The 18,871-nt window shown below is 47.7% G+C and overlaps 1 protein-coding gene across 3 annotated transcripts in view; it reads right to left on the bottom strand.

Annotated features, from left to right (window-relative positions):
- Nucleotides 1–1,508: 1,508 nt before the first annotated feature.
- The window catches only part of Klhdc4 (kelch domain containing 4), a 32,804-nt gene continuing 15,441 nt past the window's right edge, over nt 1,509–18,871 (bottom strand). For all 3 annotated transcript variants that reach the window (XM_005073112.3, XM_013115718.3, XM_021229000.2), the window contains 7 exons: nt 12,302–12,394; nt 10,292–10,451; nt 6,463–6,538; nt 4,580–4,788; nt 3,072–3,468; nt 2,101–2,226; nt 1,509–1,924 (listed from right to left, as the gene is read on the bottom strand). In XM_005073112.3, coding sequence (XP_005073169.1) covers nt 1,728–1,924; nt 2,101–2,226; nt 3,072–3,468; nt 4,580–4,788; nt 6,463–6,538; nt 10,292–10,451; nt 12,302–12,394 — 1,258 coding nt within the window. In that variant the 3' untranslated portion in view covers nt 1,509–1,727. The remainder of the gene's footprint in view (nt 1,925–2,100; nt 2,227–3,071; nt 3,469–4,579; nt 4,789–6,462; nt 6,539–10,291; nt 10,452–12,301; nt 12,395–18,871) is intronic.

Here is an 18,871-nt window from a genome sequence, read left to right as displayed (position 1 = left end):
CATCATCTGGCCACTGACTTGCTACCTGTAGCAATTCATTCTTAAAAACCATTTAAAAAAAAAAAGTCACATTTAGGTAAGGGTTTCCAGTCAAGTGTAGTGGCATGCACCTTTAATTCCAGCACTAGGGAGGCAGAGTTAGGTAGATCTGTATGAGTCCAGCCTGGTCTACAGAGTAAGTTCTAGGACAGCCAGAGCTACATAGTGAGAACCTGTGTTCAAAACAAAACAAAAAAAGAATAAGGATTTCCAACCTGCTTGGTGTTTCCCTTTGTTATGATTCAACTGTACAAACCCCAAGAGATCCAGGGCCTTTAAGCAACCCCTCAGCCTCAGCTAATGGCATGAACTGGGTGGCTAGCTCAGCTGCTCCTGGGAGTACTAGTCTCAAACCCCACACACCCACCTGGGGCCACAGACCGCTACCAGAAGTGGGCAAAAAAGCACAGGTAGCATGGACTCCTAGTGACCCTGCTCCAGCAGCCCAGGCCGCACACACCCTGACTCTGTTTTGGTTACAACAGCCCACAGTAATATTGGACATCCTCAACTGATGGTGGCAATGGCTGTGAAGCCATGGCCATCTTGAGGTCTGCCTGGCCTCATTGTCCCATGGTTAAGGTCTGTCTTCTTGCACTCAGCCTTGTGCCCAGTTAGGTAGCCACCCATTCACCCTGTGAAGCCCACAGCCCAGGACAGGCAGCAGACACTTTGCAACAAGGAGCTGGTTCCTTGGAGCTTTTCTATTTCTCTTGCTTTAGTTTAGAATCAGAGTCTCACCTGGCCTAGTCTCGCTTTCTGCCTCGGCTGTGGAGTAGGCACTGGCAGCGTGTTGGGGTACTAGATCCATGGCCAGGTGACAAAAGGCTGATGCCATGGGGGCTGGTTTCTTGCCCTGCAACTTTCCTATCATCTCACAGAAGACAGCCCTGCATCCAAAGAGGAAGAGAGAAGAGAAGGTGTCACCACTTCCTACTCAAAAAGACTGCAATGCAGGGGCTGGAGTGAGGGACAACTCAGCACTAGCTGCCTTTCCATAAGATCCAGGTTTAGTTCCCAGTCTCATGTCACATGTCTTACAGGGCTCCGATACCCTCTCCTAGCCTCTATGAGCACTGACATACACATTCACATGAATAAAGTGGAAATACATGTCTAAGACAGGCAGTGGTGGTACACACTTTTGATCCCAGCACTTGAGACGCAGAGGCAGGCAAATCTAAGTTTAAAGTCAGCTTAGACTACAGATCGAGTTCCAAGGCAGCCAAGGCTACAAAGAAAAAACCCTGTCTCAAACCCCACCACAACCCTAAAAATATACGCCTAAAAGGAGGATAATATTCTATCATGAGACCCACAACACAAAGCCAATGGCAGAGGGAAGGCCAACTGGCACAAGAGATGTATGTAAGCACTCCACGGCAGCTTCAGGTGACTGCTGGGCTGTTGGTGACCTTCTGTTTGATGACGCATAGCTTATCTCCATGTTCTGTAGAAGAAGGAAAACCTTAGAGCACACAGCCAGCTTTATTAGGACAAGAACACATATCCTACAGGTCCCTCACATTCCCATCTCACTAACTTCCTCAGAGTGGACAAAAGCTGCTGTGAAGACAGTGAATTCCTCATCAGGCTGCCGACACCTAAGGCTGCACAGAAGACAACCTCTGCAGGGGCCTCCTCATGCGTGGCTTAAGGACACCAGTGATGTTGCAGCCATCACTCATCTAATGTTTGGCCTGTGCAATGTCTTGAACTGCATCATCAACGAATGTTTTTGCCATGGCATGGGCTACTTTCAGCACTTTCTTCTCCTTTGCATCAGGCCCCACGTGGTTCCGGGCAAGCTTCAGCCAGTACTGCTCAGTGCGGGACAGGTACTCTTCGTACTGCTCCCCAGGAGCCACCTCTGGGTGCTGTGGATCTTTCCATCCCAGAAGGAAGAATGAAACAGAGCATGCTCAGTCAGGCAGTTCAGAGGGATGGGGGCAATGCTGCACTGGATGGCAATGTGCCCAGACCCACTCTAGACACAAGCACTGTTAAAACAGAATCCCACAGAAGCACTGCGCAACAGTCACATCTAAGTAGGGTTCTCACCTGCTCCCTCCTCGGCACTGTCCTCTGAACTGTCCTCTTCCTGGTCCTCGTCGCCCCCCTCTGCACCCTCTTCATCTGAGCTGCTGTCCTCTTCTGAGTCCGTCTCCTCCAGCCACTCTTGAGATTCTGACAAAACAAAACCAACACAGGGTTCTGGCTATAGCCTAGGGGCCAGGAAACGTACACAAGGGGGGAGCTGGCACTGCCTCACAAAACCCCTTCCACTTGGGGGCTGGGGCAGGAAACCCAGCTCTCCTGCCCTAAAGCCTGGGTGGAATCACCAGGACAGCACAGAGCAGCCTGGGAGTGATACTGTGGTGGGCACCAACTCCAGCCACACTGCTATCCTAGCTGTAGGCAGCTTAGTGGAGGCTGCCTCTTCCTGGGCCCCTACAGCCCCACTGGCTCCCAGAAGATGGTGACAGACCCTGCACTATGGGCAGTGCCTTTCCCTGGACATGCAGGTTTAGTTTCGAATCTCAAAAGTGAATGATGGAACTGGGTCTGGAAAGGCACACCTTTAATTCCAGAACTCAAGGCAATGTGGTTTATATAGTAAGTTCCAGGTCAACCAAGAATATAGTTAGACTGTCAAAAAAAAAAAAAGGATTTGGGACCAACAGCAGTCTAGGATAAAATGGGGATGTCATGATTTCTGAGCAGTGATGGATGAAGAGAGCTACCACTTCAGTGTGCCAGCCTACCAAAGGCAGACTCAAGTCCTCTCTGGTCTGGAAGATGGGAGGCACATGTAGCAGGTCTGACCCAGGTACCAGGGACTTGTGCTGGTACCCAGGCTGCTCCTGCTAGCACCCAGAGCACACAGGAGTGTGCCAGGTGAGCCCCCTTCTATACCCAAGTTCTTCTGAGGGAAACCTGGCCCAGGGTCAAGAGCAGGGCTCCCTGCAAGATGGGACAGAGGCGTTCAGAAATTCTTACTCCATATGGGAGTCTCACCCAACCCAGCTTACTTGGATCCATCTCTACCAAGGTTCTCCATTCTTCCATCTTGTGAAGATCAAGGCAGTAGAGGTCACTAAGGGTCACCTGGCGGTCACCAGCTTCAAACATGCCGCCATAGACATAGAGCAGTCCATGCTTGACAGCCAGCATGGCATTTGAACGTGGACACGGCTCCTGCCCGGTGCTGCTTGCCTCCACGGCACTGTCTTCAGCCTTAGGTGGGGCTCGTAGTCCAGAGGGAGCGAGCACTTGTTTGATGGTGACCACAGTCCCATCTTCAGCCACCACCTCTTTTATCACCTCCAGCGGCTCCGGGGCACCAGTCCTCCCATCCTCCTGTTCCGTGGCTCCTTCATGTTCCTCTACTTTGCCCCGCCTCCGTTTCCTCTTGTCGGACTTCGGGCCCTGTTAACACAACTCAAGCTGCACAGCAAGGCAGTGACAGCCCTCCCTCTAACATGCTACTCCTGGGAGGAGGAGTAGCGCAGTGCAGGAGGGAGCACAGACACTCCAGCCAGCAAGATGGCAGGCTAGGAATGGACTCCTGGCCATCACTGTAATGAGGGACACTGGGACCAGGTCTGGTTGAAGTGTATGTCTGAGGCTTATCTTGGGAAATCCTATCCATTCACAAAAGGGATGCAGACTTCCACTCCCTGCCAACAACAGGAGGGGATGACTAGAGGGTCAGCACTCCACACTGATCTTTAAGACCATGTAGGACCCTCCCACTGGGTTCTCCTGCAGGACATGTACTCTGTCTCCCTGGCCATTCTGCAGAGTACAGCTGAGTGGCTCTGTAGCAGCCTCTGTCATCTGGCAGAGCGCCATGCTCACAAGATGCCATTAATTCCAGCTATGACTACCTCTAGCCAACCTGGGTCCTGTTCTACACACAAGACCCACTTCATCCTGAGGAGGTGGGGGTGGGGGTGTCTCACACAGAACAGCTCCTGAAGAGCATCACGGGATCTGAGGACCAAATAATCTGAAAATATGAGGCTAACCTTAACACTGGTTCAATGCTCTTGGCAATGTCAGAGATCCTGAGTGACTATGCCTGGTGCAGCTTCTCACAGCAGGGGCCTACATGTGCAAGGCTGTTTTCTATCAGAGACCCCACCACAAGGCCCACAGCAGGTACTAGTGCCTCTTGTACAGCAGCAGTTCACTTGTGCAGGTGTGGGGGCCGCCTGGGGCCCTCCAGGGACTGTCACCTGCTAGTCTGTCTGCTCCAGGCAGGTCCTGGCAGCAGCTGCACTGACAAGGACAATAGAGAGGGTGATGGAAACCAGGGCTGAGCTCAAGTAACAGATATTAACTGTCACAGAGAGCCTGACTTGCTCTCAACAGCTCAGCTCTGCCAAGGAGAGGTGGGTGACACAAGAAGAACAGGGGCCACCAAAACCAAGGGGGCCACAAGCCTAGTCCCTCAGAACCCACACAGAAGAGTACTCGGGCCTTAAAGGGAGGAAACAGACAAGTAATGTGGAGGACTCTCAGGAGTCTAGGCTACCTTCAGCTGTGCTGTGAACCAGCGACTCTTGGCAGCATCATAGATGTACAGGTCACTAAAGAACGAGCCCTCCAGGCTCTCCTCCTCCTCCTCATCACACACACCCCCAAAGACTAGTATCTGATGATTTGGAGCCACGGCCACAGAAAAGCCAGACCTTGGAGTAGGCTTGACCCCTGAAGGGTTAATCCGGGTCCAAGTCCATTTGCCTGTCAAAGAGAACAGAGGAAGGGATAAGAGGGGACACTAAGAGCCAACTGAGAACACACAGAGAGCCCGGGACCCCCAGGATGAGGACAATTGCAAGCATTTGAAACTGTTTACGCATGGAGCCTTACTTTGTTCCCCTTGCAGAAATAGGGGATGTCAGTCAACAACCCTCCAGGTCCATCCTCCTCAAAGTTCAGCTGTGTGACACTACCTACACCCCAGACCCTTCCTTCTAAGGGAACCTGGTATCAACTGCTGAGAGGCTGAGAGACAGATGTGGAGGTTCCATCTTGCTTGGAGGACCATGGCCTAAAATACACCTCACTGGGGTCCTAAGCCAGCCCACCCAATCCTGGACCACACCACCTCTCCTCTGGAGACAGCTGCTCTAAGTTTCTCAACAGGTGCCAAATTCATCTGACAGTGCTGGCTATGTGGCCTGGTACAACAGATGGAAAATGTCTTCCCATTACTTCTGGAAGAAAGAGCTGAGATTGTCCCCTCACTAAACACTAAAAAGTGCTGCAGCAGCCCAGGGACCATAGCCAAGCCTCAGTCCCAAGCTATGCACCCCAAAGCCCAGACCATATTTCCCAGTAAAACAGGACAAACCCTAATGGAGAAGTCCTGTATATATGTAAATAAAGCACTGTTGGCCAATAGGAAAGCAAGATAGGTGGGACTAGGAGTCTAGGAGGATTCTGGGAAATGTAGTGAAGGGAGCCGTCGCCATGTGATTCCCAGGAAGAGGGGTCGCAAGTCTGCATTCTCGGAAAGATAAGTCCTTATAAAAATATATACTGGTGATTATGGGTCAATAATTAACTCAGAGCTAGCCAATGAGAAACAATAGCAAATAGCCAACAGTTTCATAATTAATACAGTGTCCTGTGTGCTATTTGGGGGTTCAGACAGCTTGGCAGGGCCCAGGCAGCAGGCCAGAAAACTGTTACAAAGCCTCACAGAATTCCATATCCTAATAATGTTTGCGCATTCTTCTTCTTCTTCTTTTTTTGTTTTTTGTTTTTTGTTTTTCGAGACAGGGTTTCTCTGAGGCTTTGCAGCCTGTCTGTCCTGGAACTCGCTCTGTAGACCAGGCTGGTCTTGAACTCACAGGAATCTGCCTGCCTCTGCCTCCCGAGTGCTGGGATTAAAGGCGTGTATGCGGCCACCACCGCCCGGCTGTTTGTGTGCTCTTGAGTAAGCACACATTCTTTAAAATGTCAAGAAAGAACAGGAAAACAGCAGCTCCTTCCTTTCCATCTCTCACACATCTACCCACACATGGCTTTCATGCCTTGGGGCCCTGAGAATGCACGCACAGAAAGCCCACCCCAGTGCCCTCCCCAATACCTCTAAGCATGAAGGCTATACCTGAGAATAACATCAATATAACACATGGCTTTTGAGGGGGACACAAACAGCTGAATGACCTGGGCTCCTGCTGGGTTCCAGGGCACACTAAGAGCTCACCCATGTCACATAAGGCACTATGGCCCAACCACTCTAGAGAAAGGTGGCCTGGTCCTTAAGCTCTAGATAGGCAACAGGGAACTCAATGGAGTTCCCATTTTGATAAGAGGGACACATAGGCTATGCTTCTGTCCAGAAGCTAAATACAACCCACCCCAAGGTCACACAGCCAAGCCACAGTCCTCAAGGCACAGCAGTACCTTCTCCTCCTTCCTCAGGCTTCAGCAGGAACATGTCTGAGTGCTGGGTGCCTTTGTCCACGTCCTTCTTGACTCTCTGCAAAACAAAGAACTCTTGAGAACCAGCCAGGCTGCAGCAGCACTTCAGGAGAGCCCAGACATGGCTGACAGACTTTAAAGCCACCACCAATGGCCAGGCATGCTGGAGCACTGCAGTATGCTCTGCCACAGAATTCCTGTCCATCCAAGGTCTGTACCATGTGGACGGATCCACACATGGCACAGTTCAGTCATACCTCACTCCAGTTCCTGTGTGCCCTTTCAGGTGACACAACTACATTGGCACTGTGTGGAAAGAAACATGCCAACACCTTTTACAGACCTCCTAGAGTCTTCAACCCCAAAGATCCCCAGTCCTTATCCTTGAGCGTCAAACAGTGATGCCGACCAGCTGTCAGCCCTGAGGCCACAGCACACACATCTCCTACTCAGCACCCCAGGGCCCAGACAGCTGCTTGCCAAGATCATCACCCTGAGAAAGCTGTCAGTCCACTTAAATGTCTCCCTGTATTGTCTGTGCTCAAATGATCAATTTCAATACTTGTCTTTACAGTTACCAAAAAACTAAGAGGCAGCACAGAACCCCTGTCCTGGCATCCCACCCAGGTACATGCTGAAGCTACACTGAGCAGAACCAACGAAGCCACACATTCCTCATTTTCCCTATTGTTGCTTCTCTCCCCCAGGGTGCCACTCAGGTCCTCCGTGTCCTGCAGGCTGGCTAAGCTCTGTCCTAGGGAACCACTAGTTCCCCTTTCTATCTGTCCTGTCCAGAAGGATGTGGCAGGAATGATGGGTGGGATGTAAGTGGGTACACGGTGACATTGTCTTTTGAGACCAAGTGCTGGTCTCAGGGTATTTTTGTGTCAAGTTGTAATGAAATAGCAAGTCTGACCCTCTGGTTTCTGGCTCCCTAAGCTCCCCCTCTCACATATGCTCCACCACTGTGATACCATCTGCCATGAGCCATCCATGTCCAATCCTAGATTTGCAGCCCCAAGCTCATTTTATAGCCAAGAGTGCCCTCATAGTCTGAGAGGCCTGAAATAAATAATCTCTCTTCTTTTAAGTCCTTAGCCTGTAGTATCTTATTAGACTCTCAGAAATAGGGCCACTATGTGTACCACAGGACAGCTAGACTTGCTCATCTAAATGAGACCTGATGTGCACGAGTGTGCTGAACTCTGCTGAAAATAAAACCATAAGAACACTAGCTATAAGCATGGGGACTGCAGAGGTCCAGTAACATACTCCACCATGCAGCACTCAGAGCAGACCTAAGGAAGCCAGAACATGGAGGGAGAGGCGGGCAAACACTGGGGGTTGAAATGTTTAAGCATGGCCTCGGGAAGAACAGGGGAGAGGAGGTGGTAAGTGTAGTTCACCCAAAACTCAGGGCGTGTGAAAACCCTTACAGAGACCCACTACTTTTTAGCTAAATTTTAAAATATAATTTAAATAAAATAAAAGGAGTTTGACTGGGCGTGGAGGAACACACCTTTAATCCCAGCACTTGGGAGGCAGAGGCAGGCAGATCTCTGAGTTTGAGGCCAGCCTGGACTACAGAGCGAGTTCCAGAACATCCAGGGCTGTTACACAGAGCTTTTGAATACAGTTTCGAATACAGAACTTTTGGTTCACAAGGTTTTGAATAAACAAAAACAAATAAATAAATGAAAGAAGTTTGAACACAGGTGCCCTATATGTTTGGACAGTGACTGCCCCAGAAGATACAGGTTTTTAAATGAAAATCTGAGCCAGGTATGAGTTATTGGTCAAGTAGGTCGCAGAAACAGCCAAACAATACAAGCTATTGCCATTGCTCTTGGCTGCCCACCAGATCTAGATGGTGAAACCATTCTGCTGATACCATTTCATGCTTTGCTTGGAAGACAATAATAAGCATAGAACTGACCTGAAAACTTCCTCTCTGGCTGGCTAGCTTTCACAGTGTCTGAAGACACAATGCAGGTCATGAGGACAAAAAAGTCATCAGCAGTATTACCAAAAAGTAAACCCTGAATTCCAGACAAGATGTGTCCACTGGGGAAATAGTGGCATTAAGGTTATGGAGACAAGTAACCATTGACTGGATCTGCCTGTTACTGTAAACCTGGTCAAAGTCCCATGACTCAGGAGGTCATAGACCCTAGGTAGAAACCTACTACTGTTGCTCTGCTAAACAGACACACTGCCAATCTGTCTTTGCTTCTACCCACAGATCAATGCTGCCCTCTACCGTGGTCAGAGAAGTGTCTCTCTGCAGTGGACAGCAGTAAACACAGAGAAACTCATAACTGATCAAAGGGCTGAAAATAAGTGGCTATTGAGTACTCTGCCCTACAAGGGACATTGAAATCAACCCCCACCTCCTAAGGCTCAGAGAACATCACTGAAGAGGGGACAGAGAGAATGTAAGAGCTGCCGTTACACTCATGAAACTCACACCAGCTGTCATCACCTGCACAAGACCTACGTAAGACCAAGCCAACAAGATCTATCCCCATTCTGGCTGGCTGTGTTAACTGGACTCAGTGGGTTACAAAACAAAAAGAGAGTGCATTAAGGTGGGAAGGGGCATGCTGGGAGATGTCTGGGAGAATGGGATGGGGACTGGAAGAGCTGGGTTTAATCTAGATGCACTAGATGAAATTGTCAAAACAACAAATAAAAGATATTCTTAGGAATAAAAGATATTCTAGGAAGGAAGGAAGGAAGGAAGGAAGGAAGGAAGGAAGGAAGGAAGGAAGGAAGGAAGGAAGGAAGGAAGGAAGGAAGGAACTGGAAGGACTATGTGGGAGCCTGGCAGAAAGAACGGCCACACTACATGACTGCCACAGTTGGGTGGACTCACTGCACTGCGAGTAAATCATGTAACAGTCAACACTGACCTCTACCTGACTCCCCACACGCGGGCACACACACCTGCACGCACACAAACTCACATTCAGGGATGACCCTGCACCTTTCTTTGAACTACACACAAGATAACAGAGAAGACAGGGACACAGATGTGTGAACCCACGTGATCAGACAAGCATGCTGAAACAGGAAGGGCATGCGGGTGCTCACTAAAAAAATTCAGGTTAACTGTGTTTGAGAATGTTTGAAATACAAAGGATTTTTAAAGAAAACAGATATGAGATAGTTTGTTTCTAAGCTCTGATTTATGGCAATATCAGAGATGACAAAGTACCAATGAGGAGTAGGGCAAGTGGGTGGCCAGCACTTGCAGATACACGCATTCCATAAGGGAGCAAGAGACTCTTGAGCACTGGCTTGGGAACACTGCTACAACACTGTCCGCAGACACAGGGAGAGGGATACCATGCAGTTATTAAAATGATTACAGTGTAAATACATTGTTCACATGGCAGTGCGCTTGGGAGGTTGGCATGACACAACCTAAGTTTGAATCCCCAGCATACACACAAAAGCTGGGCTTGGTGGCCAGCATCTATAAGCCTAGACCTGGAAGATAAAAGATGCACAACCAACTGGCCAGGACCATGTTAAATGTGAGACCTGTTTTAAACAGGTGGAGAGCAACTGAGAAAGATGCATGATCTTAACCTCTGGCCTAAACACACACATCCACATGAGCACACACACACACACACACACAACCTCATAACTATATACACCCACATTAACACACAAATGCATGCACACATCCATCTCTGTATGTTTACAGAGGAGCAGAGCCATGCCATTGCAGCTTATAGCTCAGGGTAAGCCTGCTCACAGCTCACTGGAAGCCCCTCTTAATTCTAAACACAGGGGCCCTTACCTGCTTTGAGTAGCCCCCATATATGGCAATGCTGCCCTGGGGGGTGACAGCCATCAGGCAGCCTGACCTGGGTGTGGGCCCGGAGCCTGAAGGGGACAGCTTGCTCCACAGGAAGGTATCCAGGCTAAAGGTGTACACATCACTGTAGTAGATGTAGTCCCTGTGAGAGAAAAGGACATAGGTCACCACAGAGACAACAGGAAAAGGGAGGGTCATTAGAGTGCACCATTTATACTGAAGGCAAACTTGTGTTTCACCTAGTCATTTGCTTCAACGCTAAATCAAATGAAAGTCTCCGGATCCTGAATGTACAAAGGAATCAAAAACAACTCCAGCCACAATCACAAGGTAGTTTACTATGAAAGTTGTTCATTTCCTACCCAAGTGACAACTGCAATCTTCAGGCACATTTGCTACTCCGTGTGACCGTAAGACTGACAATGAGTCTAACTGATCACAAGGCTGGAGACTTCTGTTTTGGTAAGAACTGTGGCAGGGATGAGCAGGGGCAGAGCACCCACCCCACACAGTCAAAGGACAGGAACAGAGCCTTTGCACAGTACCAAGCAGGACTGGGAGGTTCCACCTAATATCCCTCTGCTCAGAGTCAGGGACTCGGATACCAAAGCATGCAGTACACAGAGGGGGTCTTAGAGACAAAAAGGGAGGCTTGCATCATGGGGGCGATTATCACAGAATACAAACTGTCCTCCAGCTATTAAGAATAGCTAAAGTGGGGGGGCTGGAGAGATGGCTCAGGGGTTAAGAGCACTGGCTGCTCTTCCAGAGGTCCTGAGTTCAATTCCCAGCAACCACATGGTGGCTCACAACCATCTGTAACGAGATCTGGTGCCCTCTTCTGGTGTGCAGGCAGAACACTGTATACTTAAATAAAATAATAATAATAATAATAATAATAATAATAATAATAATAATAATAATAATAAAAGAATAGCTAAAGTGTCCACAAAAGAGAGGCATGTGGAGGCTGGGACAACCATTGCTCCACACAGTGTATCTGAATAATCCAAGCCTGGAGGTCTGTAGTGGGAGAGCTGGCACAGGCGGGCTCTGTCCCCTCATATACACAAGGTAGACTGCTGAAGCTACAGGGGCAGAGCTGTCACAAGGCTGTCTGCCTCTTCTGCCCTGGAGAAATGTTAAGAAGTCATGGGTACTGCTGGCTGTCCCTCAAACCCACAAAGCCCTCTTGAAGAACACAGGAAGGATGGGAGACTCCAAGTTTCTAGAAGACTTACTATAATCCAGTTTTCTCTGGTTTCAAACTCCACTTTCAGAAAAAAAGAAAAAGTCTACTCTGAATTGAAGATAAATAACAACTGTCTCAAGGAAAACTCAGAATGGTGATATTTAAAAGTCAAGCTAATTTAATACAGATGGTGACTGCATTCACTGTAGGACTGTCATTTTTGTCTGTATGCCTAAGTGCTTCCTAAATGGGTTTGTACTTAAAAAAAAAAAAAGATTTATTTTCATTTATGTGTACATGTCTGTGTGGGTGTGCAGAGCTGGTGAGGGCACTAGACATCTTGGATGTGAAGTTATAGGCAGTTCTGAGTTACAGACATGAGCGCTGGAAGCTGAACCAGGTCCTCTAGAGGAACAGCAAGTGCTCTTACCTACTGAGCCAGCTCTCCAGACCCCTAAAGAGTCTTAAATAAAATAAGTTTTGAAAAAAGTTCTAATTTTAAAATGACTGCCTCCCTAAAATCACGTGAGATGGTGATCAGCATCTGTAAGATCAGGTCTGTAAGAGGAAAGGGCTCTGCTGGTTTCACACACAATCACACACACACAGTAGGTGCTGACTTAATGTAAGCACAAGCCCATGATTTTCTCACGATAATGGCTGTCATGCACGGTAGCCACCAAGCTGTATGCGCAGGAAGTTAGTGAGCGATCAGTGCTTCTACAGAGATCAGAATGTTTGGCCCCACACAACCTCTACCCTGTGCTCCACAAGAGGCCCAATCTGCTGGGAGTACCAACCTTGTGCTTTCATGGAAGCCACCAAAAAGAATTAACTGTCTCTTCCAGGCCACCATCCGATGTCCACTACGACCTGAAGGACCCCCTGTTGACCTAAAATGAAGAGGAGAAAAAAAAAACACTATTAAGTTAGATATTTTTATGAGTTGTTTTTTAAGGTTTACCCATTGATTTCTTTTTTACAAAATATTTATTTATTTGTATTTTATGTGTGTGAGTATTTAGTTTATATGTACGCTAGTGTATTATGTGGGCACAATCAAGAGGCCAGAAGAGGACATCAGATCTCCTGGAACTGGAGTTATAGCAAGTGCAAGCTGCCATGTAGGTGCTGGGAACTGAACCCTGGTGCTCTGGAGAGCAGTCAGCAATCTTGACTACTGAGCTATATCTTCAGCTCTTGATTTCCATTTTCAATACACTCAGTAAGTTCTCTTCATTTATCTATTCAAATTACCAGAATCAGCCTGACTGCCCTGACCAATTGCAAGCTTAGGTGGAAATTCCACTTTATTCTATCAGAGTTTTTTTTTAAGAATCAGATTAAAATATTTCCTGTCATAGAAAAATGTTCATAAGAATGGAAGACAACGGCAGGTTACAAAACACATTACATAAGGTTCTAATCCAGGGCTTTGAACAGTTTTATTACTGTCTGTCTTCTACATCCCCAAGCTTTCCCCAGCGAACACACATCACTCTGGTAAGTAGAAGGGGAAGACAGAGAGGAGAGTGGGGAAGGAGGGAAGCAGGAAGGAGCACCTGTCACTGTAAAAAAGCTGCTGGCTGCCAAAGGAAGGCCACAGCACAGAAGCAAGGTTCTCTGCAGCCTGCTCTCTAAGACCCTCCCGGGTTAAGAGTCTCCCCTCCTACTTAAGAGTCAGTGCCCCAGCCCTCTGCAGCCTGCTCTCTAAGACCCTCCCGGGTTAAGAGCCTCCCCTCCTACTTAAGAGTCAGTGCTCCAGCCCCTCAGTGCAGTGTTCTCATCAGGCCTTCCCACTGCTCCCAAGTGGAATGCAGGAAAGTCAGGTTGCCAAGGGTGGTTACATAGGGTTTATGTAAAAATCCCACAAGGTGGGGGCTGGCTCAGTGGAGAGATGGCTCAGAAGTTAAAAGCATTTGTTGCTCCTCTAGAAGATCAGAGTTCAGTTTCTAGCATCCACACTGGGTGGCTCACAGCTATCTGTAACTCCGGTCACCTGAGGATCCAACGCCTGCTTCTGGCTTCCACAGGCACTGAACTCCACATTCCGGCTCCCCACACACAACAAATAACATAAAACTTTAGATGGTACATGTCTTTAATCCCAGCACTCAGGAGGAAGAGGTAGGTGGATCTCTATGAGTTGGAGGCCAGCCTAGTGTACAGAGTGAGTTCCAGGACAGCCAGGGCTACACAAAGAAACCCTGTCTTGAAAAATTAAAAAAAAAAAAAAGGTTCCACAAATAGCAAGATTCCCAACAAATGCATCCACACAGAAGCTCAACACTGAAAGGACCCTGCCCCAAAGTCACCCTTCACAAGCGTTCAGATGCAGCATTTGAAGCACACCACAAGAATGCTTGCTGACAGCTTCCCTAGCTCAATCCAGCATGAAGACTGTTCTCAAATGTTCTACTATATCTATCACATTACCTGTTAAAAGTCACTCAGGACTACCAGCACACTTGCCTACAGAAAGTCAACCAGAAGTGACCAATACCTTCTCCTAGACACCATGCTCTAGTGACCCATCCTCTAGGCACCCTTATGGGTGGTCTCATGCCAATGCACCTGCTACCCTATCAAGAAGGGCAGCTTTAGAGCCAAGTCTCCTTCACCCTTATTTACAATCCTGTACGGGAAATCTCATTAGATTGGAGAATACACAATTTGTCAACCAATTTATTTGCCTTCTCCTAGCTCTGTTTTACATAATTTGGTAAGAATGTTCTAGTGCCAAAATTCATGATTAAAAACAGCAAACATCAGTTTCTGGGCTCAAAAGAGCCAGTCTGGGGTACAACAACATACAACACACAGGCTTCCTGAGACCAAGAGGGCCATACTGCAAAGGGGCCTTGAAAGGGCCTTCTTGGGAAGCAGACCACATTCCAGGGTGAGCAGACAGCACAGCCATGATCTGCACAGGTACGAGGACAAGAAAGAAACTGACTGCTCTGGTCAGAAGCTAGCTCCCACTAAGAGTTCCAGCCACACTGCTCTATGAGGAGTTCAGAGACGGTGCTCACTGCACAACTGTAACAGCACACTTACACATCTAATTCACAACACAGACACAGAAGAGACTGGGCATTCCCAGTGCCACTCAGTAACAGAAGTCAAGGCCACTAGCAAGCTGATTGGTTACGTATGACCCCAGAACCATGGAGGCGTAGGCCAGGCTCCCAACAACTTTCTGAACAGGAGCCCTACCAGGTCATCCTGGTTGAGTCAGATGCCAAGGACACAACTCCCTTGTGGCAGCAGCAGTGAAACACCATTATTCTAAAAATAAAGGGAGGGGGCTATAAAAAGGTTCCACGTCCCCTCTAGAAAAATGAAGCCAGCCTCCCAACAGTCCATTTATACTAGAATCTCCAATAGGTTTTTTAATTGCCGTCAATCCTAAATAAGGAGTTTTTAAAAATTTAGCCTGCCCCACTCATCCAGAAGCCTATGTATAGCACAAAGACACACACGAAATGGTGTGGGCGCCAGGCTCTTCGCTCTTCTGGGCTGTGCACAGAATGGCATTCCCATAGGGCATGCTGCCAGCCAGCATCACCAACTCCACCACCCGGCTGCTGTGAGATATTCATAGAGAATGTCCATGCATCAAACAACAGTGCAGGATTAAGACAGAGTGAACAGCCAAGCACTCAACACTAGTGCTCTCAGTTATGTTCATGTTTATACTTACAACATGATACAGTATCCACTGTCCAAGGCCATGCCATGCTTAGCACAGGACTGAATTCTACTGGAATTCTGAATTCAAGGTCACAGGGCACATCACAGAACAGAAACACTCCCTGCTCCAAGGGTATGGTCACAGCATAGCCTGAATACAGCTATGTGCAGCATGTCCTCTCTTTCACAGAGCCTTCAGCCACCTTAACCATACTTAGCTGTCAGTCCTAAGGAAACCAGAGTCAGGTTAGAAGCCAACCTCAAACATACCAGATCACCCTCTTAGCTTTCCTACAAATCAGACACACTTCACCCACACGGCTTGCTCATTCCTAGGACTCACTGGTACAGCATGGGTTCACAGCTGACTTCTTTTGAATCAGGTTCTCAGGACCACTCCAGGAAAACCTTACAGTGCTAAGGGCCAGGAGGTAAGTCTTCAGGCATGCAGCCTACCCTCCCCCCCCCCGCCCAGTGAAAAGAAAGGGTCAAAGGGCTTCCATTCCTGGGAACAGGGTGTTCAGACCCAAACTGCAACAAAGGACAGCTCCTTGGAGGTACAACTGGTATAACTCTCATGAGAGAACACCAATAAGTGCAAGCCAGACAGAATATCCAGCCTGTTGCTGCCCGCTATCTATTGTGAAAAGAAACAGATTTCTCAGGAAAAGTCATGCAACACCACAACTCTGAGACTTGCCATAATCACTGAAGTGCATGGTTTCAGCCAGCTCCTTCTCCACACAGGCCTAAGCACACTTCCTCTCTAGACAACAAATAGGCCTGGGTACAGACTAAATCCAGGGTCCCTCCTCAATCAGGAGACAAACAACACATATAGACCACACACTTTTATACTTCTAACCAATTTTCTTATCTACTGAAGGCATTAATGCATATGAAAATGTAGAAATAACCCAAGTGCCCCTCAACAGATGAATGGATCGGTGGTCTGTGGAATAAAACTCTGGCACACGCTCCAGCATGGTGAACTTGAAAATCTTACACTGAGTAATACAGCCAGACACTGAAGGCTACATATTTCAGGACTCCATTTACAGCCAGAAAAGGCAAGCTCAAGGACAAAGTGGGACCTGGGTAACTGAGGAGTAGAGTGCTTTCTTTTTTAGGGGGCTAGAAATCCTTTAGACTGAGACAGTAGTATTGCTTTTACAACTGAACATGCCATGAAGCAATCATACACTTTATGTGTGTAGTGTTACATGTGTGCTCACATGGATCAATGATGGCATCTTCCTCGTCTCTCTCCATTTATCTACTTAGTCTCTCACTATTTCAGCTGGTCTTGCTGGATGGCAAGCCCCTAGAACTCTCATCTCCCCTGCATGCTCCTTCCAGTGTATAGGCTAAAGTGTGGGCCTGGCTTTTATATGAATGGTGAGGATCTGCACTCAGGTTCTCATGCTTGGGCAATGTGAATGCGATTCTTGCTTATCAACTTGACTATATCTGGAATTAACTAAAACCCAAGCTGTGAGGGATTTTTAATTGGATCATTTGAGATGGGAAGGCCCACCCTAAATCTGGGTCACTCGTCCTGGAGGCAGCCTAGACAAAAGGACATGGAAGAAGGAAGCTTTTTCTCTCTGCCTGGTCACCATCCCTCTCACTGGCAAGATCATTCTTTTGCTGGTATTAGAGCTGCTTCTTAGGGCTCTGACAAATACTGAAGACCATCTGAGACATCCAGACTTGTAGACCAAACAACTATTAGATCCTTAGACTTTCCAACAAGAAAGAGCCATTGTTGGAATAGTCAGACCACAGATTAGGCCTGTTTTTATGTGGAGATTCATTCTATCAGCTCTTTTTCTAGAGAACCCTGACTAACATAGGCACAAAGCACTTTACCTACTAAGCCCATGAATTTTGCAATGTTTAAAGGGTGATTATAGCTTATATAAGTCACTCTGCAATAAAAGCTACCATAAAGCTACACCAGGCAATGGTGGCACATGCCTTTAATTCCAGCACTCAGGAGGCAGAGGCAGGTGGATCTCTTCAAGTTCAAGGCTAGCCTGGTCTACAGAGTAGGACAGCTAGGGCTGTTACACTGAGAAACCCTGTCTCAAACCAACCCCCCACCCCGCAAAAAAAAAAAAAAAGCCTATTTCAATGGGCATTAATGCTCATATTTTGCAATATCACCATCAGGAGGCTGAAGCATGAGGACTGCCCTGAGTTCGGCCTAGAGAGTGAAATTCTGTCTCAGAAAATCAAACAAACCAAACAAAAAGATTAAAACAAGCAACAACAAACTATCAAGAGCGCTCTACGACGGCATGGCCTCAGCCCTCCCCAAGCTGTACACATGCCCAACAAGGGACACGGTTTCTTGCTGTCCTGGGCTTTGTCAGCTTCAAGTTCTGTAGGTGAGTTTTCCCAGATGCCCCAGCATGGTGTGTGTGCGTGCGTGTGCGTGCGGTGGGGCATTTCACATGAACTGGTGATATATCACAGACCATGGTTGAGTCAGCCACTTGCTGGTGAACAGAGGGAAGAGGCCACTCTCCCAGCCCTCCCCATATCCCTCTACTGCAGGGGAGTTTAGTCCTGCTTTGGTGCCTGCCTACCTTTCTTCAGATTCACATAAGTGCACACAGGCCAGAGGAAATCACAGAATCTCCACTGCCAAATCAGGATCAGGCCAGCTCTATGTACATCAGGCACTCTGCAGGCACCTCTCACTCAAGACAAAGCCTGAGGAATCTCCAAAGAGTCCTTACAACTAATGTGTCCCCGGTACCTGATGGACAATGGAGCTTGTCTTCCTGGGAGACAGCAATGCTATTTCTCTTCTAACTTCAATTGCTATGGCATAAGTGTCATATATCTGCTGACTGCCAACATCTACAGAAACATGCCCTAATGTAGGAAAGCAGACTAGAGACACTACACTGCCCTTGATGCAACAATGAGTCTCTCCTGAGCTGTTGGGTAATGTCAATTAGCATTGGAGGTAGGAATATGCTTGCCAGCCAAGCTAAAGAAGTATAAACATATGGCTTAACAGTAGTAGCCAAATATCCGCCTGGTTCTGTCTCCCAAGTGCTAGCATTAATGCTGTGCACTACCACCACCCAGCATGATTTTTTTGTATTTTTATTTATTTTATTTTAGGAGTGTCCATAGCATACATGTGGGAGTCAGAGGAGGACAGCTTGAGGAAGTCAACTCTCTCCTTCCACTGTGTAGGTCTCAAGGATTGAACTCAGGTACTCAGGCTTGGCAGCAGTCAACTTTATCTATTGAGTATCTTGACCACCCTGCCCCCTTTCTTTGACACTCTTTATAGACACTCTTTGTTTGTTTTTTGAGACAGGGTTTCTCTGTGAAGCAGTCCTGGCTTTCCTGGAACTCACTCTGTAGATCATACTGGCCTTGAACTCAGAGATCTGCCTGCCTGACTCCTGTGAGATTAAAGGTGTGTGCAATCACCACTGGCTTATGAACACTTTTATATGAAATCTTATGAACTTGTACAGATTTCTAACAGAAATAAACAAGTAAATAATAAGCTAAGCATAGTAACATGTGCCTAAACCTCAGTCCTTTTGGGAGATGCAAACAGGACCATCTCAAGATCAGCTACACAGTAAAATCCCAAGCCAGCCTGTGCTACACAGCAAGATCAATCTGTCTCAGGGGGCGGGGGG

Source organism: Mesocricetus auratus, unplaced genomic scaffold (assembly GCF_017639785.1).
Source record: "Mesocricetus auratus isolate SY011 unplaced genomic scaffold, BCM_Maur_2.0 Super-Scaffold_6723, whole genome shotgun sequence".
In the NCBI taxonomy this organism is placed as follows: domain Eukaryota; kingdom Metazoa; phylum Chordata; class Mammalia; order Rodentia; family Cricetidae; genus Mesocricetus; species Mesocricetus auratus.
Note: the sequence above shows the minus strand (reverse complement) of the source record. Positions and strands in the feature narration are given on the sequence as shown.